Source organism: Impatiens glandulifera, chromosome 9 (assembly GCF_907164915.1).
Source record: "Impatiens glandulifera chromosome 9, dImpGla2.1, whole genome shotgun sequence".
Taxonomy (NCBI): domain Eukaryota; kingdom Viridiplantae; phylum Streptophyta; class Magnoliopsida; order Ericales; family Balsaminaceae; genus Impatiens; species Impatiens glandulifera.
The window spans coordinates 3,104,168-3,122,725 of NC_061870.1; the positions used below are offsets into that span (position 1 = coordinate 3,104,168).

General features: G+C 32.2%; 1 protein-coding gene across 2 annotated transcripts; it reads left to right on the forward strand.

Annotated features, from left to right (window-relative positions):
• Nucleotides 1–10,191: 10,191 nt before the first annotated feature.
• Nucleotides 10,192–17,952, forward strand: LOC124914043 (pumilio homolog 6, chloroplastic-like). Of its 2 annotated transcripts, none has more exons than XM_047454508.1 (11): nucleotides 10,192–10,371; nucleotides 12,174–12,696; nucleotides 13,173–13,371; nucleotides 13,596–14,520; nucleotides 14,613–14,754; nucleotides 14,859–14,966; nucleotides 15,344–15,556; nucleotides 15,649–15,759; nucleotides 16,707–16,898; nucleotides 17,026–17,197; nucleotides 17,577–17,952. In XM_047454508.1, exons 2-11 carry the CDS (start codon nucleotides 12,235–12,237, stop codon nucleotides 17,597–17,599), a joined length of 2,547 nt encoding a protein of 848 aa, XP_047310464.1. In that variant the 5' UTR covers nucleotides 10,192–10,371; nucleotides 12,174–12,234; the 3' UTR covers nucleotides 17,600–17,952. The 2 variants fall into 2 exon arrangements, with proteins under 2 accessions (XP_047310464.1, XP_047310465.1); XM_047454509.1 differs by having other exon boundaries at nucleotides 10,194–10,371; nucleotides 13,173–13,341.
• Nucleotides 17,953–18,558: the final 606 nt, after the last annotated feature.

Genomic DNA, 18,558 nt, shown 5'->3' on the forward strand with positions numbered 1-18,558 from the left:
TATTACCAATCTCTTTTACCCTCACTTTGACCCATCAATCCCCAATCGAGATCTCTCATCGTGTGACCTTACTTTCACTTCGTCAAATAACCCATCTTCTAATATATTTTACAATATATAACCCGACATTCTTTATCCTCAATTCAATAACCATCCATCTTATTCTACATTTATTCACCCCAATAATCAAACTCTCATTTGTGACCTTACATTTTCACTTTGGTCAAATCAACCATCTTCAACATTACCAATCTCTTTTACTCTTCACTTTGGTCATCAATCTCCTACCTACCTTTTATATCGTGACTCATCGCCTCACACATTTTACAATATACAATCTAACTTTTTTATCCTCACTTTGGCTAACTAACCATCTCATTCCACATCTATCCACCTCAATAATCGACCGCTCATTTGTTACCTTTTATTTTCACTTCGGTCAGATCAACCATCTCCAACATTACCAATCTCTTTTACTCATCACTTTGGTCACTAATCTCCAACCGACCTTCTTATCTCGTCACCCATCTCCTCACATATTTTATAATATACAACCTGTCTTTTTTATCCTCACTTTGGCTAACTAACCATCTCATTACACATTTATCTAGACTCCCTAATCAACCTCTAATAATGTGACCTTTCACACTTTCAATTCGGTCAAATCAATCTTCTCCAACATTACCAATCTCTTTTACCATCATTTTGACTCATCCTTCCCCAATCAAGATATATCATCGTGTGACCTTACTTACTTAAATTAACCAACCATCTCATTTCACATTTTTATCCCACCACAATCTCATTCGACCTCTCATCTTGAGGACTTTACTTTAATTTTGGTCAAATAGTCAATTCCTCACATATTTAATAATAAACAACTCAACTTATTTATCCACACTTTGACTGACTTGCCATCTCATTCCACATTTATCCACCATAAGCATATTGTGAACTTACACCCTTTCATTTCGGTCAAATCAACAATCTCTAATATTACCAATCTCTTTTAACTTCACTTTGACCCATCAATCTCCAATCCACCTCTTATTGCGTGACTTACTTATATCGATTAACCAACCATCTCATTCCATATTTTTATCCCACCACAATCTTAATTGACATCTTGAGGACTTTACTTTTATTTCGGTCAAACAATCCATCTCCTCACATATTTTATAATAAACAACTCGACTTACTTATCCTCATTTCGACTGACCAACCATCTCATTTCACATTTATCCACCCTAATCATATAGTGACATTAAACTTTCACGTTCTTATTTCACATATTAACCAACAATGTTTTTTAATAGTTTAAAAATTGTGCCTAATGGGATTTGTACCATGGTCTCTATTATGTAGCATGAACACTTCAACCATTAGACCACTTAAGATTCTTCATTTATATTTATAATTTTGTGTATGCATATATAATTTATATGATTAACAATTAAAAAATTATTATATATATATATATATATGATATTTGTATTTTTTAAATATTTAATAAATATTTATTATTTTAATATATTTAAATATAATTTAATTTTTATTTTTAATTTATTAATTTATTAATTTATTAATTTTTTCTCTAAGGTTTATTATATATATATATATCGATGAATTATTATTATACTATTAATGTTGAATTTTTTAATATTGTTTTAAATAAATTTTGAATTATAAATTTTATTTATTATAAATAAAAATGTGACAACTAATCATTTTTATTTGTTTAAATAGGTTGTTATACATATAATATATAATTATATATATATATATTATAAAATAATTAATACAAATTTAATTATATATATTATATATATAAGTGAAAATTAATAAATTTTATTTATTTAAATAGATTGTGATATATATAATATGTAACTATTTATATATATATTATAAATTTTTAATACAAATAGAATTATATATGGTTAAAAAGATAATGACTTTTTCTATACTATTTTTTAAGTTTAATAATTAATTATGCATACATTAATTTTTAATATATATATATATATATTTCTTTTTTTATTAAATAAAAAATAATAATTAAACAAAAGACATTTGGTATAACTTATACCGACCTATACCCATTAACTTACGGTCGAGTTTATAATAAAATTTCAACCTAAGTATTCATTTTGCCTCACAAAAATATTTAAATTAACCACGTATCTCGACCAGACAATATGATCACTCTAAATTTAAATATTATTATATATATATATATATATTAGTGTATATAATATATTATTAGTATATGTAATATATTATTGAAAAATGATAAGGAGAGCGTCGTTGGGCAGCGACGCCCCTCCTGACACCCACCGTGGAAAAAAACTACGGTGGATGAGAGAAAAAATTGAAAAATAATAAGAATTTATTTTAATTTTTTTAATACATCCCTCTCTATTCTCTCTCTTTCTCACTCTCTCTATTTTCGATTTATGGGTTTCGAATCGTTTGTCTTCCTTCTTCCCCGACTTCGGTGATTTCTTGTTCCATCTTCCGCGACTTCGGACTTTGGTGATTTCTTATTTCTTCTTTCGTGACTTTGGGCTTTGGCGATTTCTTCTTCCTTCTAAGCTTCAAAATTTGTAAGCCCTAAAATCAATGGTGAACAATAATGTTATCGAACAACTAAAACCCTAAAATTGTTTTACTTTTACTTTTCAAGAGAATTAGTTTCCTTCAACTACATCCAAGTCCAACACTAGGTAAGTTCCTGAACATGATCATCCTATAGTTAGGGTTTTCCTGAACATGTCCTTGTTTAGGAACTTGATTTAATATTTAGAAACTATTTTTATTTATGTTTCTGTTTATTTATCTAATATAAGAATTTTGAGTATCTGAGTTAGGATATTTGAGTATCTGACAATGAATCATAAGATATTTAGATTTTTCAAGGAAGTTAGATTTGTTTATTTCGCCATTTTAGACGAGCCTCTTGATAATTGAGGTGTTTATAAATTTCTAGAATTTTTTATGGATGAGTTCAGAAAAGCTATCAATAACAGTTGTAGAAGAAATACGAAAAAACTTGAATTTTCATGTTAGGGACCAATTGGTCATGTTAAGGTCCAACTGATCCGAACATGGTCATGTTAGGGACCAATTAGTCCTGGATATGACCATGTCCGGGAACTTGATTTAATATTTTCAAATTGTTTTTTTTTCTATTTGATGTATCTAAGTTAGGAGATTTGAGAACATGATATAATAAATACATATAATAATGGAAATTTAGAAATTGAAAACTTAATTGAATTATGCTTGGAGAAGATGATACCTCCTTGTTAGTTAGGAACTTGAATTAGCTTAATTATTTTAGGGACCAATTGGTCCAAGATATGTCCATGTTAAGAACCAATTGGTCTAGGATATGGTAATGTTAAGGACCAATTGGTCCCGAACATGGTAAATAAATCTTGAATTTTCAGTTTCAACACTTTTTTATCTGTTAATCGTGTTTCATTTATCCATTTATTTATTGTAGAGTATATAAAACAAACTGTCGTCGGTCATCGATAGTAGATTTATCATTGCTGGTCAATATTGCTACAGTTGATTATAAAGGGTGTGCAACTCCATTAGCTCTCTCACCTCCAACTCTCACAGCTTTCTCAACTCCCTCATCTCCAACTTACTCAGCTCCCTCATCTTCAGCTTCCTCGCCCCCATCCTCAAGAATATTTAAATACAACATTTTCTTTACTAGGACCTCGTCATTTACCCTTTTCAAACTGATTAAATAATTGATAAAAGTAAAAAATAGGTTGTGAAGGCCATAGGCTTCAGAGGGCTTCTTACACTTGACCTTTCAAAATGTCCATGTGAAATCTCTCGACACCTCATCAAATTATTCAAATTCGACATCAACAATGGCAATTGTACGATCAACCTACAGAATGGCGAGAAAGTTAAAATTGAAGAAGAGGTTGTTCTGTGCGTACCGAGCATCTCGAGATGGGAAATTGAAATTGTTGATTCCATTGAAAATAATATAGAGTCCCCCGAATATGATCAACAATTGTGGGAGTGGAGGAGACGATGGGGAATGAAACAAAATAGTTTCGGTCCTAGTACAATTGTAATGCCAAATATAATTTTAAACAATAGAGAAATGGACAATAATTAAGATACACTTTATAGTCTATGTTGTTAGTAACTTTCTCTAGACCTCACAAAATCAATAGTGCATGTATACACTTACATTCTCAAAACTTACATTCCAAAGCATCATTAAATTATGTACACTTCTCTTACTCAATTTTTTTACTTGTAGGTTTAAAATCCTGAAATCTTTATTTGATGTGAATAATATCCGAAATTTAAATTGGTGCAAATTTACAATTAAAGGCTTAGTTGAAGGCTGCTAGAAGTGGCAGGAGAATGAAAAATGTCATTTCATTGGAGCGTATACATTTCTCAGTGTAAGTAATTTTTTTAGTATATTAATTTAGTGGTTTATTCAAATGTTTTAACATGTTTTTTATTGTTTCAGTTGGTCAACATGAATAAGGTCGCGAACCCTAAACTCCAATTGTCTTATGAATGACAATTTTCGATATTGTCATGTTGGAATGACAAAATGTTGAGTTGTATGATTAAGATGGAAATGAAATGATGAGGATTCAGATATGGAAGGGATGTTGGAAGCCTTACACTTCTAGATGAGATGCGATATCGGGTGTCAGATCGGGTGGAAGATCATGTGGATGATCATGTAGTAGATGAGGTGGAAGATCATGGATCATGTAGATAATATGAAGGGAGCTCAGATTGGAGAGGATGAGCATCAGGTATTAATCTCCTCCATCGCTAAAAATGCATTAGACACTATTACAAGATCTGCATATAACATGGCTATATCTACATAGAATATGGATAGATTTGTAAAAAATAGAGAAAAAGCAACACAAGTGTTGGCAGATATAGCAACATCATCACAACAATAAAAATTCAACCCATCTGTCATATTTGATTCCCCTATCCATGTCTTGTACGAGGCTATGGACACAAATAAATTTCCCAGGGATATCATTCACAATTATTTCACAAAGGCACCCCTATGGAAGAACCTCAACTAGCATATGTTCGAGTTAAAACATCACTCGAAGTGGTGGTAGAGAATGTTGCGGATGTTGCCAAAGATAATCAACTCGTAGATGTTCGAGTTGAAACACCACCTAAAGTGGTGATGGAGAATGTTGTGGATGTTTCCATAGATAATCAACCCACATATGTTCAAGTTGAAACACGGCCCAAAGTGGTGGTGGCGAATGCTGTGGATATTGCCATATATCATCAACCTGAAGATGTTCGAGTTGAAACACCACCCGAAGTGGTGGTGGAGGATGTTGTGGATGTTGCCATAGATCATCAATTTGAAGTGGTGAAGTCTAAGAGGAAGATTATACTTCAATCATCATCACATATAATAGAGCAGCCGAATAAGAAATTTCGGGTAAAAGAACTTCAACCCATTGAGGTTTCAAAAGAAGCCTCACTCCCTCTTAGAACACAACTTATGAGGAAGAGGAATAAGAAGTTAATGTTTAACAATCCTCTAGTGGTTTGAGTTGAAACACCACCACTTCCAGTTGTAAAAGTAGAACCTCTACCCGCAAAGGTTATAATAGTAGCCCACTCCCGCTTAGAAAATAGCCTGAAAGGATTATAAACATGGGACGACTCTTTTCTCTCCTTACATGACAATAGTTAGGAAAGAATTAATCCCATGTCTTCCGTTTTCCATAATTTCTAAAACTGATCAATAGGTTGCCGACATAATTTTTATAGAATCTGACTTATGGTAACATCTTTAGAACTCTTCATAGTCATTATAATGTTTTCTTAATTCTTATTAGGATGTGTTTTCTTCATTTGTCTTTGCAGTGAAGTTTTATTCTAGAGCGATTGAGTCACACTGACCAAAGAACATATGCTTACACTAAAAAGTGAAACCTATTTGGATGCTAGAATAATTGATGCCTGGAGCCAATCACCGCTCAAAGAATAAAACTCCCAAAAACATCCAAAAAATTTGCTTCTCTTGTTTTACATATGTAAGCTTTTTTATATGATTATTATATATATATATATATATATATATATTAATATGATGTTCATTTGTAGAGTACACATTATTGTGGTGTTGAATTTTTTGTTAGTATAATTTAATCTGAAATGAAATTATTTTATTTATTATTTGAAAACTTGAAGAAGGTTGACTTTGTAAATAACCTCTCCAATATTTTTGAACATTCTCAATTTTCGACTACCTAACTATATGAAAAAATGGTCCTATTTTTCAGATTTTGTTTCCTGTTTTAGAACATAGTAATTATTATTTGTACTGCATCAACAATAAAAAAAGAAATCTAATTACTTGACAACCTATCATTGCTAGACGATTTACCAAGGGAGGAAAATTATTATACATTTAAGGCATTGGTAATAAGATAAATTTATTTATTTAAAAGTGTTTATTGAATTCATATATCTAAAAGTGTTTTTTCTTGCCTTGGTAAAACAAAAAAAATGCGTTTCTTGAATTCTTGAATAACGTTGACTCGAGAATGGTTGCTTCAATAGTTGACTTCCCATTAAATATTATGAAATTTCTTTGACAAGATTGTGATAATAAAATGGATTGTGGAATCTAATGCATGTGGCAGTTGGAGTCATATACAGGAGAAGAAACAAGACTTATTCCTATTAACAACGATGAAATGTAAGTTATACAGTTTTAACATTGTTTGAGAATTATTTGTACTAACCTGCTGAAACTTGTGTTTTTAAAGTTCAAATAAGTAATTGAGTCCATGAGGATAAAATATGGTTCAATGATCCTGAGGTCAAAATTGAACAATGTTAGGCTCCAATTACCTGAAAAATTAAAGAGAGATTCTACATTGTTAGAAAATGTAAATTAATACCATTTGTAACATTGTAAACATTGTAAGATTATTGGTTGCTACAATATATATGAAATGAATTTTAAATTAATATCATTTGTTTATATTAAAAATTATTTAAAATGTTTGGTTGGTTAATACATTATATTGAAAATAGTCCATAATCTGGAGAAATGAATAGAAAATAGTCCATGATCTGAAGAAATAGTCCCTAGCATGACCATGTTAGGGACCAATTGGTATATTTGTATGGAATTGGATTCCTATTTGTATATTATTTTATATATATAATGAACTGTAATTTCTTTTACATTAAAATATTAACGTTGAATGTTATCCTCGCAAGTATTATATTACAACATACAATATTTTCATACAATTACTACTTTCGTTGAATGTTGTCCCCACAAGTAATATCTTCTGGATATGTTTGAGAGGACAAAAGTGATGTGAAGGAATATTTAGTCGAGACTAGATCATTCCATTGTTGTTGTTGTTGTGTTGAATATTGAAATATTATTGTTGTTACCTCATTTCCCTTATTTCGACCATTTGTGTTCATAACTCTTTCGATTACAGATTGTTAATGTTTTGTTGGTGGTCGACCTCTAGCCCTTACTCTCGCGGGAGAGTGGAACAATTGTTATGGTGCATAAGGTGTTGGTTCACAAGGTGTATGTGAATAAGGTGTTAGTATAGAAGGTATATGTGTAGAAGGTGTTGGTGAAGATGGTGTATGTACAGAAGGTGTTGGTGCAGAAGGTGTATGTGTAGAAGGTGTTGGCGTTGAAGTGGATGTTGTCGAATATGCAATAAATTTTTCTTTCAATTCTTTCACCACTTCAGCCAAAAAACAAGTATGTGTAGAAGGTGTTGGTGTTGAAGCAGATGTTGTCGAATATGCAATAAACTTTCCCTTCATTTCTTTCATCACTTCAGCCAAAAAAAACAAGTATTATGATCAAATTGTGTTGCAATCAGTTGGAGATCTTGCATTATTAGAGTAAGATACCTCTTTTCAAATCTTTGCGTCAGCGGTCCAAGATATAATTAGTCGGCACCATATTCACCTTCATTCTTCTCAAAACCTCTAAATAATGTCTACACAAGATTCCTATGAACTCAAACAGTTGACATTGATAGTTTACAAAATATGTCTTCGTTCGGGTGAAGTTTACCTTTACAAAAATATCTCTCCAATGTTCTCCATCATTACCTTGTATGGTATCCACCACTCCAAATGTAGTTGTTGTCCCATCATCTTCAAGTATGAAGGTGTCGCAGAACATCAACCCTTTTACCTAATTCTAGAACAACTTTAAAATTTTGTTAGTATATACACTCTGAAATTTCTTTTCTAGTGAATACTCAGTCACAATTGGAAAAGTCGAACTATAAGAATGAAAATCCAATTTTTTCCTTATCTATGTTCCTCTTAAGCGCCTTGTCATATTGCTCTAAAAATTGTTTTAAGGATGTCTTAGAATGAACAAAGTCATCAAAAAAAGCATTCATAGATTCACTTTTTGAGATGTTGACATGCTTTCCCAGAAGTGACATTTAACATACACATGAATCCATTTTGCACGTTCTACGTGCAAGAAGTTCATCCAATAATTATCTTGCAATTAAAACTCATTTATCATTTTCAGCCAACTATCTTCACACTATACGACTGTAATTGAGTTATAGACAATGTTCTTGAATGTCATTTTTATATATTTATAACGAGCATGTGCAAAGAATTTGGTGGAGACTTTCTTCATTATATATCAAAGACAAAAGCGATGATGGGTGTTCGGAAAAACCTTTTCAATTGCAATGATCATTGATAGACATTAATTAGTGATTATTACCTTTGGAGCACGTCAGTTCATACATGTCAACCATTCTTTGAAAAGTCAGATAAATAATTCTGAATCCTCATTGGAAATTAATCTACATCCTAGCAAAATTGATTGTTCAAGATGGTTAACACCGACAAAATGAGAAAATGGCATATCATAGAAATTTGTCAAAATATATTGTGTCAAATGTGATGACATCCAAGAAGTACTCGTATGTAGCCTTGAATTTTTCATCAGCCCAAAATACATTCTTTATCCGGTTTTCCTCGTCCACATCATATACATAAAAAAATTTACACATCTACTTTACATTTGGTAGAAATATTGACATAGTGCTTCGGCATCACCATTTCCTAACCGCAACCGCCTAGCTTGTGAAATATAGTTTCTGTAGTTCTCTCATCAAAAGTAATATTATCATATCCACCATCTTCAACTACAAGTGATTGATATGTTTATGTCAAAATAATTACATCTTCGTCGTTTAAATCCAATCTTCTCTTCGCACTTGGATCTAGAATCTTGTGATATCTAAGATGTCTCGACTTTCTCGGACTCAAAATATGGTTATGCTCATGGAAGACACTAGTAATTTCAACAATAACATAATTCATAATCGCAACGTTTATTTTTGCCTTACAGTTCGTCTTGGTAGAAGGTGTACATTGTAAAATATTTTCCTCCTTTGTAGAACATGCACCACTTTTGGAACGAGCGATAGAGAACCACTTTGTTTGCCATATGGACCGTTTCTTGCTCCTAACTTAGAAATGCCAAAACCCTTTAATTGGGCATATGTGTTATAAAATCCGCGAAGCTTCTTTACGGAAGCAAAAATTATTCCAACGTTAGGGATTTGAACATCGTGTATTTCAACTTCGGGATCCATGAAGCTAAAGAATAAAAGTGAAACTATATTAAGAAAAATAATAGTGACCATGACCATGTTAGAGACCTATTAGGTCCCAAACATGGTCATGTTAAGGATCAAAATGGTCTTGAACATGTCCATAATGGGGATGAAAAATAGTCTTGAACATTGTAATATTTTGGACCAATTGGGTCTCAAACATGGTCATGTTGGGGACCGAAATGGTTTAGAACATGTTCATGTTGGGGACGAAATGATCCGAACATGGTCATGTTCAGGATCAATTAGTCCCTAACATGGTCACCATCAATCGATTATTGGTTCCATTCCAACCAGGATTTTATTTTATTTAATTTAAAAAATAAATAAAAAATATTTTTAAAGAAAGAGTAAATGATGTTTTGAAATTGATAGTAGTTTGAAGATTGTACAACTGACCTCGTTTGGTTGCCAACAGTGGGAAAACATGGTTCCCTTTTTCTTCAAGGATTTTAGACAAAATAGTATATACGATTTCTCTCCCCTCCCTCTCCTCTCCAAAAGGCGGCCAATAACCGGAAGTCTGGGACCAGTCCTTTTCCCCTCTTTCGTGGCAAATGTTAATTACCCTCACTTGACCAAATCCCAAACCGAACCCCCCTGTCCCATTCTCCCTCTCTCTAAAGCTGGCCACTCTCTAGGGTTTTTGACCACTTGCACTCTCGCACAAGAAGAATTCAACGAGGTGAGTTCCTTAGGCTAATTTTATCGTGAATTTCGTTATTCGAAATGGTTAGGGTTCCGATAAACTCTTTACCGGCGATACTGTGATCAAGTTTGTTTAAGCTCTTAACTCTTTCAGCTTGCTATTTCATGCTTAAACGGATTGAATTTTGATCTTTTCTTCTGTTTGTTACATAATTCAAACGACTTTAAAACTGTTACATTCTTCTCTGATCGTTGACTTCAAACAGAGTACATAAGTTGTAAGGTCTGACGATTAAAGCTTTATATAAGCTCTTCCTGACGATACTTGTTCAATCTACTTCAATGTTTTGCTCTCTAGACTCGGATACACATGAAAGCCTGTTTGGTTTCTTCTTTATGTATGCATAACTTGAAAACGGAGAGAGCTAGTTTTGACCTTGAGTAGTTAATCCTTTGTTGGCAGTTAGTAAAAGATTTGGTATTTGCTTGTTATATGCATGATTTTCTATCAATTACTTATTTTGGCTGTTAGTTCTTGGTGATCTTACAATTTATGCAGTTCCTTAATAGTGATGACCAAGAATTGAATTGAATTGATTAAAATAATTATTTCTAAGATAACAAAAAAATGACAATAAAATGTAATTTGAGCAATTTTTAAAAGTTTGAAGCAAAATAAGTTTGTCTCAAGTTGTGGACGTAAAGTGATCTTTTGATGTAAACTCCTTAAGCAAAATGAGCTTTTTTCCTTTCCTTTTTGTTTTGTTTTGTTTGTATTGTTATATTTTTTTCCTTTCTCATTTTCTCCTTATCCAAATATAGGTCTTCTAGAAGATGCTAGTGATACCAAGTTTGTTATAGAATTAGACTAAATAAAACTATCAAGACTGTTGAGACTTTTCTTCTCAAACACAGTTCTTGATTTTGTATTGATAGAATTTTCATAGATATTACATTGCCCTATCTTGGTACTCATAGATACATGGACTGAGTATTGATAACTCTTAACTGCTGAAATTAAGGAAACAATAAAACATAAAATTAAGGAGTAATTAAAAGAAAGATAAATTGACTTGTCATTTTTCCTTATTCTTTTATAATAGAGAATAGAAAAGTACTTTATTGAATTGTAATTGATTGGATTGGATTGAATTGAACTGAGTTATAATAACACATGCCTCTAATATTAGTATTACTATTTGTAAATACTGATCTAAATCGGATTAAAATCCTAATCTAATTAGGCTAGGAATTAAATCTTTAAAATAATATTTTTTGAAAGAGGTCAACTTTTATTAAAAAGAACGCAAGATGCGTTCAAACGTTACAAAAGGGAAGTAAAAAACAAAACAATAAATAAGAAAACAACATAAGAATTTTAAATGCCAATAAATCTTTAAAATAATATTTAAAACTAATGATATTTATCTAAAGTAATTATTGAGTTTATAAACTCTAATAACTATTTATATAGCTAAAACTCAACATGTATCATTTTGCGTTATGCACAAATGGCTCAAATTACTTACATCTACAATTAGTTATTGGTCATCTCTATACAATATATGCAGTCCCTTAATCAATCCTTTGACTAAGAGTTAACCAAAAATGACAATAAGAAGTAATTTGAGCCATTTTTAAAAGTTTGAAGCAAAGCTAGTTAGTCTCAAGTTGAGGAAGCAAAACGATCTTTTCATGTAAAATCGAAAAACAAAATGAGCTTCTTTCCTTCTTTATTATTATTATTTTCTTTTGTTTTGTTTATTGAAATGGTGCATACATTTTCCTTGTATATTGTTATTTTTATTTTGTTTCTCACTTTCTCCCATTCAAACATAGAACTTCTAGAAGATGCTAGTGATTTTCATTGTGGAGAGGAATCAAATCATATTGCAAATTGATGACAACTGAAAATCCTATTCGAATACTCGAGACAGATGGAAAATGGTCCTCACTGAAGGAGGCTGCTACACTTGGAGCATCATCTTCAGAAGAGCTGGGATTGCTTATGAAGGGGCCGGGATTAGAGAGTGGTGGAAGAGAGATGATTCCTAGTAGGAGTGGAAGTGCACCGCCAACTGTGGAAGGTTCACATTCTGCTGTTGCTAGATTTTATTCTCCACTAACCTCATTGAGGAACCAACAGGTGGATAGTGATTGGAGATTGGCATCTTTCGGTCAACAAAACCGTGTCACATTAAATTCCACTCAAAATAAGCTCCCTAATTATCCAGAAGATTCTGAAGATGATAGCTCATCTAATGAAGTTTCTATTCAGCAGTCAGATATAAGAGGTCGGTTTTGGTCTGGGCGTAATGAAACATTTTCTGGTCCACATGGAAGTCTAGATGGACTCGAACAGGTAAATATTTATTTTAAATGGTCAACATTTCGTTAAAAAGGAACACTCATTACAAAAGGGAAAGTGGGGAGGGAAAAACAAAAGTCATAAAACTGGAATTGTTTTTGGACTTAGAATGTCAGACATTAATCAGAGAACCAGAAGGCTCAACATTCTTTTTTTCACAAAGTCATTGAATCTTATGTCTTGTTTGATTTGGGGTTTATTGAATAACCAAGTGGTATTTAGAAATAACCTTGTTTGTTAAGGTTATAGAAAATCAGATTATTTGGGTAAAAAGACATTATAGTTACAAATATACAATTAATCATTTTTTTCTTTTTATAAAATAGATGGTATTTTGGTTGATGAATTGAATGATGTGGTCACTAGGTAGATTATATGTATTTTGGTTTAAAGCATATTTTTTTTCTTCTAACACTCTTAGAGTAAGAAGGTTAGGCTGAATTTGTGTTTTAACTTCTACAATGCTGCAGGAAAATTTTGCTCAAACTTCATCACCTATGTTAACCCATGAATCAATTGAATATGATGCTGATTTAGGCTCTATGCAAAATGCTTCACTGAACTCAACAAATACTGCTACTTCATCTCATTCAGATGCCGATGGTTTGGGGATATCTGTAAACACGGATCCACCAAAAGGTCTTGTTTCCGGCTCTTGGTCTACAGAAGGCATGCCGTTTGTACCACCTTTTCTCAGTAGATTGTTAAATGATACGGTCCCATTTCAAAACACTTTTTGTTTCTATTTTTGTATGTGGATCCGTTTCCAGATACAGTAACATGAATAAGTTTATGAATCTGTCTCTGAACAAATTTAGTCTCCAAACGTTTTTGTATTTGCAAATGTATCTAGATACAAAAACAGAACAAGTGTTAATGGCATTTCTGTGCAGATCTTGCTTCCATTGAATCGAGGATGATGAATATGAATATATCTGACCAGCAAAATCTTGGAGAACATACAAAGGAGAGCTGGCAACAGAGTTCTCAGAGTAATCTTCTGCATCAATTTCTACCACAGCAGCAAAGAAATGAATTTCAGAATGCCAAACCTCAATTTCCACATGGCCCTTCAAGTTTTTCTTCTACTGATGTACAGATACTTCATTCATCTGGATTTGCGACTCCACTTTATTCCCCCATTTCTATTCCTTCCTCAACCCCTTGTTACCCAAATCTACAACCTTCTGGTTACTTTTCTCCTCAGTATGGTGTTTTCCCAATATTTATGCCTGGATATCCTCATGGTGCTATTCCTATGTCATTTGATGGAGCTTCTGCTGGTCCTAGCTTTTCTGGTCAAAACTCAGGGCTGACAAATACTGAAAATCTTTATGGACAATATGGCTTCACAACGCAACCGTTTTCAAATTCTTTTCAAATGCAATATTTTGATCAGTCAACCAATAGAAATTCATACAATGTTTTTGATATGTTTGGCCCTCCTGATTATCAACAGAACGGTTTAGAATTTTCAGCTGGCCCGCATCACCAGACGATAAAGTACCAGACAGACTTTGATGTTGTTCAGAGAAAAGGTGGGGGATTTTCAAGTCCTTATTATGGGAATCCTTCAAACACTGGCTTTCTAATGCAGTTACCATTGTCATCAAATCCTAGTCAGAATTTTCCTTTATCACCCTTGGCTGGGGTTGTCTCATCCTTTAAAAATGCTGGTACTTATTCCCGCTGGCAAGATCAAGGAGAAATCGAGAATTTCAATAACACCAGAGTACATTCTTTCCTTGAAGAGTTGAAGTCTGGTAGAGGCCGGAGATTCGAGCTATCTGATATTGTTGGACATATAGTTCAATTCAGGCAACTTCTTTTTTTTCAGTATCTCTCAATTTGTCTATTATATTATGATTATTTAGGTTTCTTAGGATTTTAACTATCACATTGAATTCCAGCGCGGATCAACATGGGAGTCGATTCATTCAACAAAAATTGGAAAATTGCAGTTCTGATGAGAAGGCTTTTGTTTTTAAGGAAGTTCTTCCTCATGCCTCCATGCTTATCGTAGATGTTTTTGGTAATTATGTTATTCAAAAGGTATGCATTAGATTTGACATCAGAATTAAAGTTTCTTTACCAACTCTATGCATTTTTCTCTTAAATAGTTTTACTTTGTCATTCTTTCTTTTGGACCATTGCAGTTTTTTGAATATGGAAGTACTCAACAAAGGAAGGACCTTGCCAACCAACTTGTGGGACAAATTTTATCATTAAGTCTGCAGATGTATGGCTGCCGCGTAATTCAAAAGGTGGGTGTAATCATTGATTTGTACAACTCGAACAATAGAAAATGAGAATGAAAGAAAAATAAATGGGGTTAATCTATCTCCCATAACTCATAAATGCAGAGAATTCTAATAATTTGTTCCAAACTTCTTTTCTTGACTATGCTTAAGGTCAATAAACATGTCTGGAGGTTGAAGTCTTGTGTTTGTTCATTGAAAACACCTTGACTGAGGTGAAGGACATGGTGGTGGGTTGTTGTGCTATCCTCCTCAAGAAAAGAAAACCCAGTCTCAAAATAATAATAATAATAATTAGCATGCCTGACTCATATGAATTGTCATGCTTAACATGAGACATCATCTTTGTACTCGGGATAATGTATGGTTGATGTATGTTTTAGGCCATTGAAGTTATTGAATTGGATCAGAAAGCAAAGTTGGTGAGTGAGCTGGATGGACATGTTACGATATGTGTTCATGATCAAAACGGAAATCATGTTATTCAGAAGTGCATTGAATGTATTCCAACATTTAAGATTGAATTTATTCTTTCTGCTTTTCATGGTCAAGTTGCAACTCTTTCAATGCATCCGTATGGTTGTCGCGTCATTCAGGTGTCTGTCTAAATGATACTGAGATCTCACTTTAACGCTTATATGTATTACAATACTTATATTTACGTGATATATATAATTTTTCTGTTAAGAGGGTACTTGAGCACTGTATGGATCAACCTCAGTGTCAATTCATAGTAGATGAGATTTTGGAGTCTGTTTGTACACTTGCCCAAAACCAGTATGGCAACTATGTTACACAGGTCAGTGCTACTTCTCCACTTGTATTGTATTTCTTTCCCTAACTTGCTATTTTGACGCCTCCCTAAAAACTTAGGTTCAAAAGATGATATATAATCTTCTTGTGGAATACTTGAAACATGATTCTAGCTTAAGATTTGTCTTAAATAATTGAAGTTTGTGCATCCTAGGATTGATGTGGTAACTGGGAAAGTGAGGGCAAACATGTGCAAGTTGGATGTGGTGTCTGTTGCCCCTTAGGGTAAAATGTGAAATATGTTGCGGATTTTTGTTTACGCAAAATCATTCTATCTAGAAACTAGTATTTTGTCTCAAAATGATTTAAAATTGAAAGTGATTTTTGAAAAATCGCCAAAACTGATAATGCAAATATGCAATTCAAGTTTGTTTCCATTATTCTTTTTCTGGTTGCACCTTTGCCTTTTGGTTTCTGAGAAGGAGTATAAACACAGTTTCAAAATTATGACTCACAAAAGTACCAATTTCTCTTTTGCTCATTAACTGAAGTCCACTTAAGAAATCCAATTCATTTTTTTCTTACAACTAATTGGCATAGTCCCTCCAAATAGAGATCTTAAATATACCAATCTTCCTTTACAACAAAATACCAATCTAAGTATCAGAAGATACTTAGGTGGTCAGTTCCTATTTGGAAACACTTTCTATTTCTAGATCTTGATCCCGATCTATATGAGAAACTGAGAATAAATATCTGAATCTGTGTCGGACTAAGTTTTGTTTCCAAACATGATCTCATCTGGATTCCGAGACACTATACTCGAATGCAGGCCAATCTGCATGTGGCCCTTTTTATAAATGCTATGGGTGTTAGGCTCAATTGCAATGTTGCATAGCACCATGTTTGTAGGTTATTTGCTTTGGGTATAATCTTTTAGCATTTAGTTTCACAGAATTGGAGCTAATGCTTTCTTTACATTGGTGCAAACAGCATGTGTTGCAGAGGGGAAAGCCTCCAGAAAGAAGCAAAATCATAAGTAAACTATCGGGAAATATAGTGCAGATGAGCCAGCATAAATTCGCTTCTAATGTCATTGAAAAATGCATGGAGCATGGTAATTCTGCTGACAGGGAGATTTTAATTCAGGAAATTATTAGCGGAAATGATGGAAGTAACTTATTGGTAAGTTTAACTTGCTTTGGCTTTTAACGACTGACTTGTATTAATACAAACATGTTATTACTGATTAATTTAGAATAGTTTCCCTAAAAATCTTATGGTTTTCACTTTCTTATGTGTTCTCTCCAAGGCAATGATGAAAGACCAATATGCAAACTATGTTATCCAGAAACTTCTAGAAACGTGTACTGATAGCCAAAGGGAAATATTGCTCAGCCACATACATATTCATGTGAATGCACTGAAGAAGTACACTTATGGAAAACATATTGTCACGAGATTTGAACAGTTGTATGGAGAAGGTATGTCTGAAACTAAGTAACTGCTTCTAAACAAAATAAGATTCTTAGGCCTTGTTTGATGTTGGTTAATTGAGATTAATTTCAAATAACCCAATATGGGAATTCTACTTACTTTTTGCTTTATCTGCTTTATTTCCATAACTGTGCTGTTTCTTTATTAACAAAAAATAAAATCAACAATCATGTATTTAAAATACCCTCTATTTTCTTGCAAGATATAAATTTTCATTATAGATTTATACTCTTAATATCTTTTATCCAAATAACCTGGCCTACCTCAAAGAAGGTTATTTGGAAATATTCAAATAACAACAGATCAAACAAGAACATGTGTTTGTTAAAGCATTAACTGACATTCCTTCTCTTAAATATCTTGCAGGAATGGGGAACTCTGATTCATGAATATTTGCTGCCACGATTGTTGGGATTTGTGCGGATGGTTGTCAGAACTCATTGCCTCAAATATAGACCATGAGCAGATCCCCTGTCTCAAAAAATAAAATTAGTATAGATATTATATACAGTGCATAGTCTTCCAGGTTTATTTAGACATGTAGTGGTTGTATATTAGGTTTGGTGGTTATGCTGTGTTTCATAGTTATGGGCATAATAATAATAATAATAATAATAATAATAATAATAAAAATAATAATAAACAACTTATGATGTAAATTAAGTTGTACTTTTCTAACTCTATATCATCTGTTGACATTTCTATCACTTTCTATAGTGTTGTGGCTTAATGTTTGTTGGTATTTCAAACAATAGTTGCTTTCCACCACTAATTACCACCATTTTTTGGCATTTTGTGTTAGTATATTTGGCTTCATTAGGGTGTACTTTTTCTTTTTAATATATTTACAATTTAATCATATTTATATTCAATTGAAGCTATAATGTTATTCAGTTAGTTAGTCCATTATTTATTGAATTGTTGATTTTTATTTGTTGTTTATAAAATTTATATAAATAAATTGTTAAAATAAATACATAAAAATTAGTATGAGCGATATTTGTATATTTAGTTATTATAAATTTAATTTAATATTTGGAAAATGTTTAAATTCATTTGCTTAAAACAATTTTAGAATAATATAAAATAATTCTCTTAAAACAACTTCATTTTGTCTTTTTCGGTTAGTCCTATTTTTTTTTTCAAATAATTGTTTTATTTGTACACTTTTACATAGTTAAAAAATACAATCTTTTATATAAAATAGTTTTTATTCTTAATATATTTAGATTTAGCCACTAAATACTGTTTCAAAATTATACTTAATGTTTTCATTTTCGTCTAATCCGCAAGCTAAATTATCAACCTAAGTTAATTATATTAAAAACATTAATTTGTATTTACTTTT

What these genes read in the sequence shown, in the direction of transcription:
- LOC124914043 (XM_047454508.1), top strand. Translation starts at nt 12,235, where the DNA reads ATGACAACTGAAAATCCTATTCGAATACTCGAGACAGATGGAAAATGG. An exon ending in GCTGCCGCGTAATTCAAAAG is followed by an intron (nt 14,967 to 15,343) that starts GTGGGTGTAATC and finishes TGTATGTTTTAG; the next exon opens with GCCATTGAAGTTATTGAATT. An exon ending in ATGGTTGTCGCGTCATTCAG is followed by an intron (nt 15,557 to 15,648) that starts GTGTCTGTCTAA and finishes TTTTCTGTTAAG; the next exon opens with AGGGTACTTGAGCACTGTAT.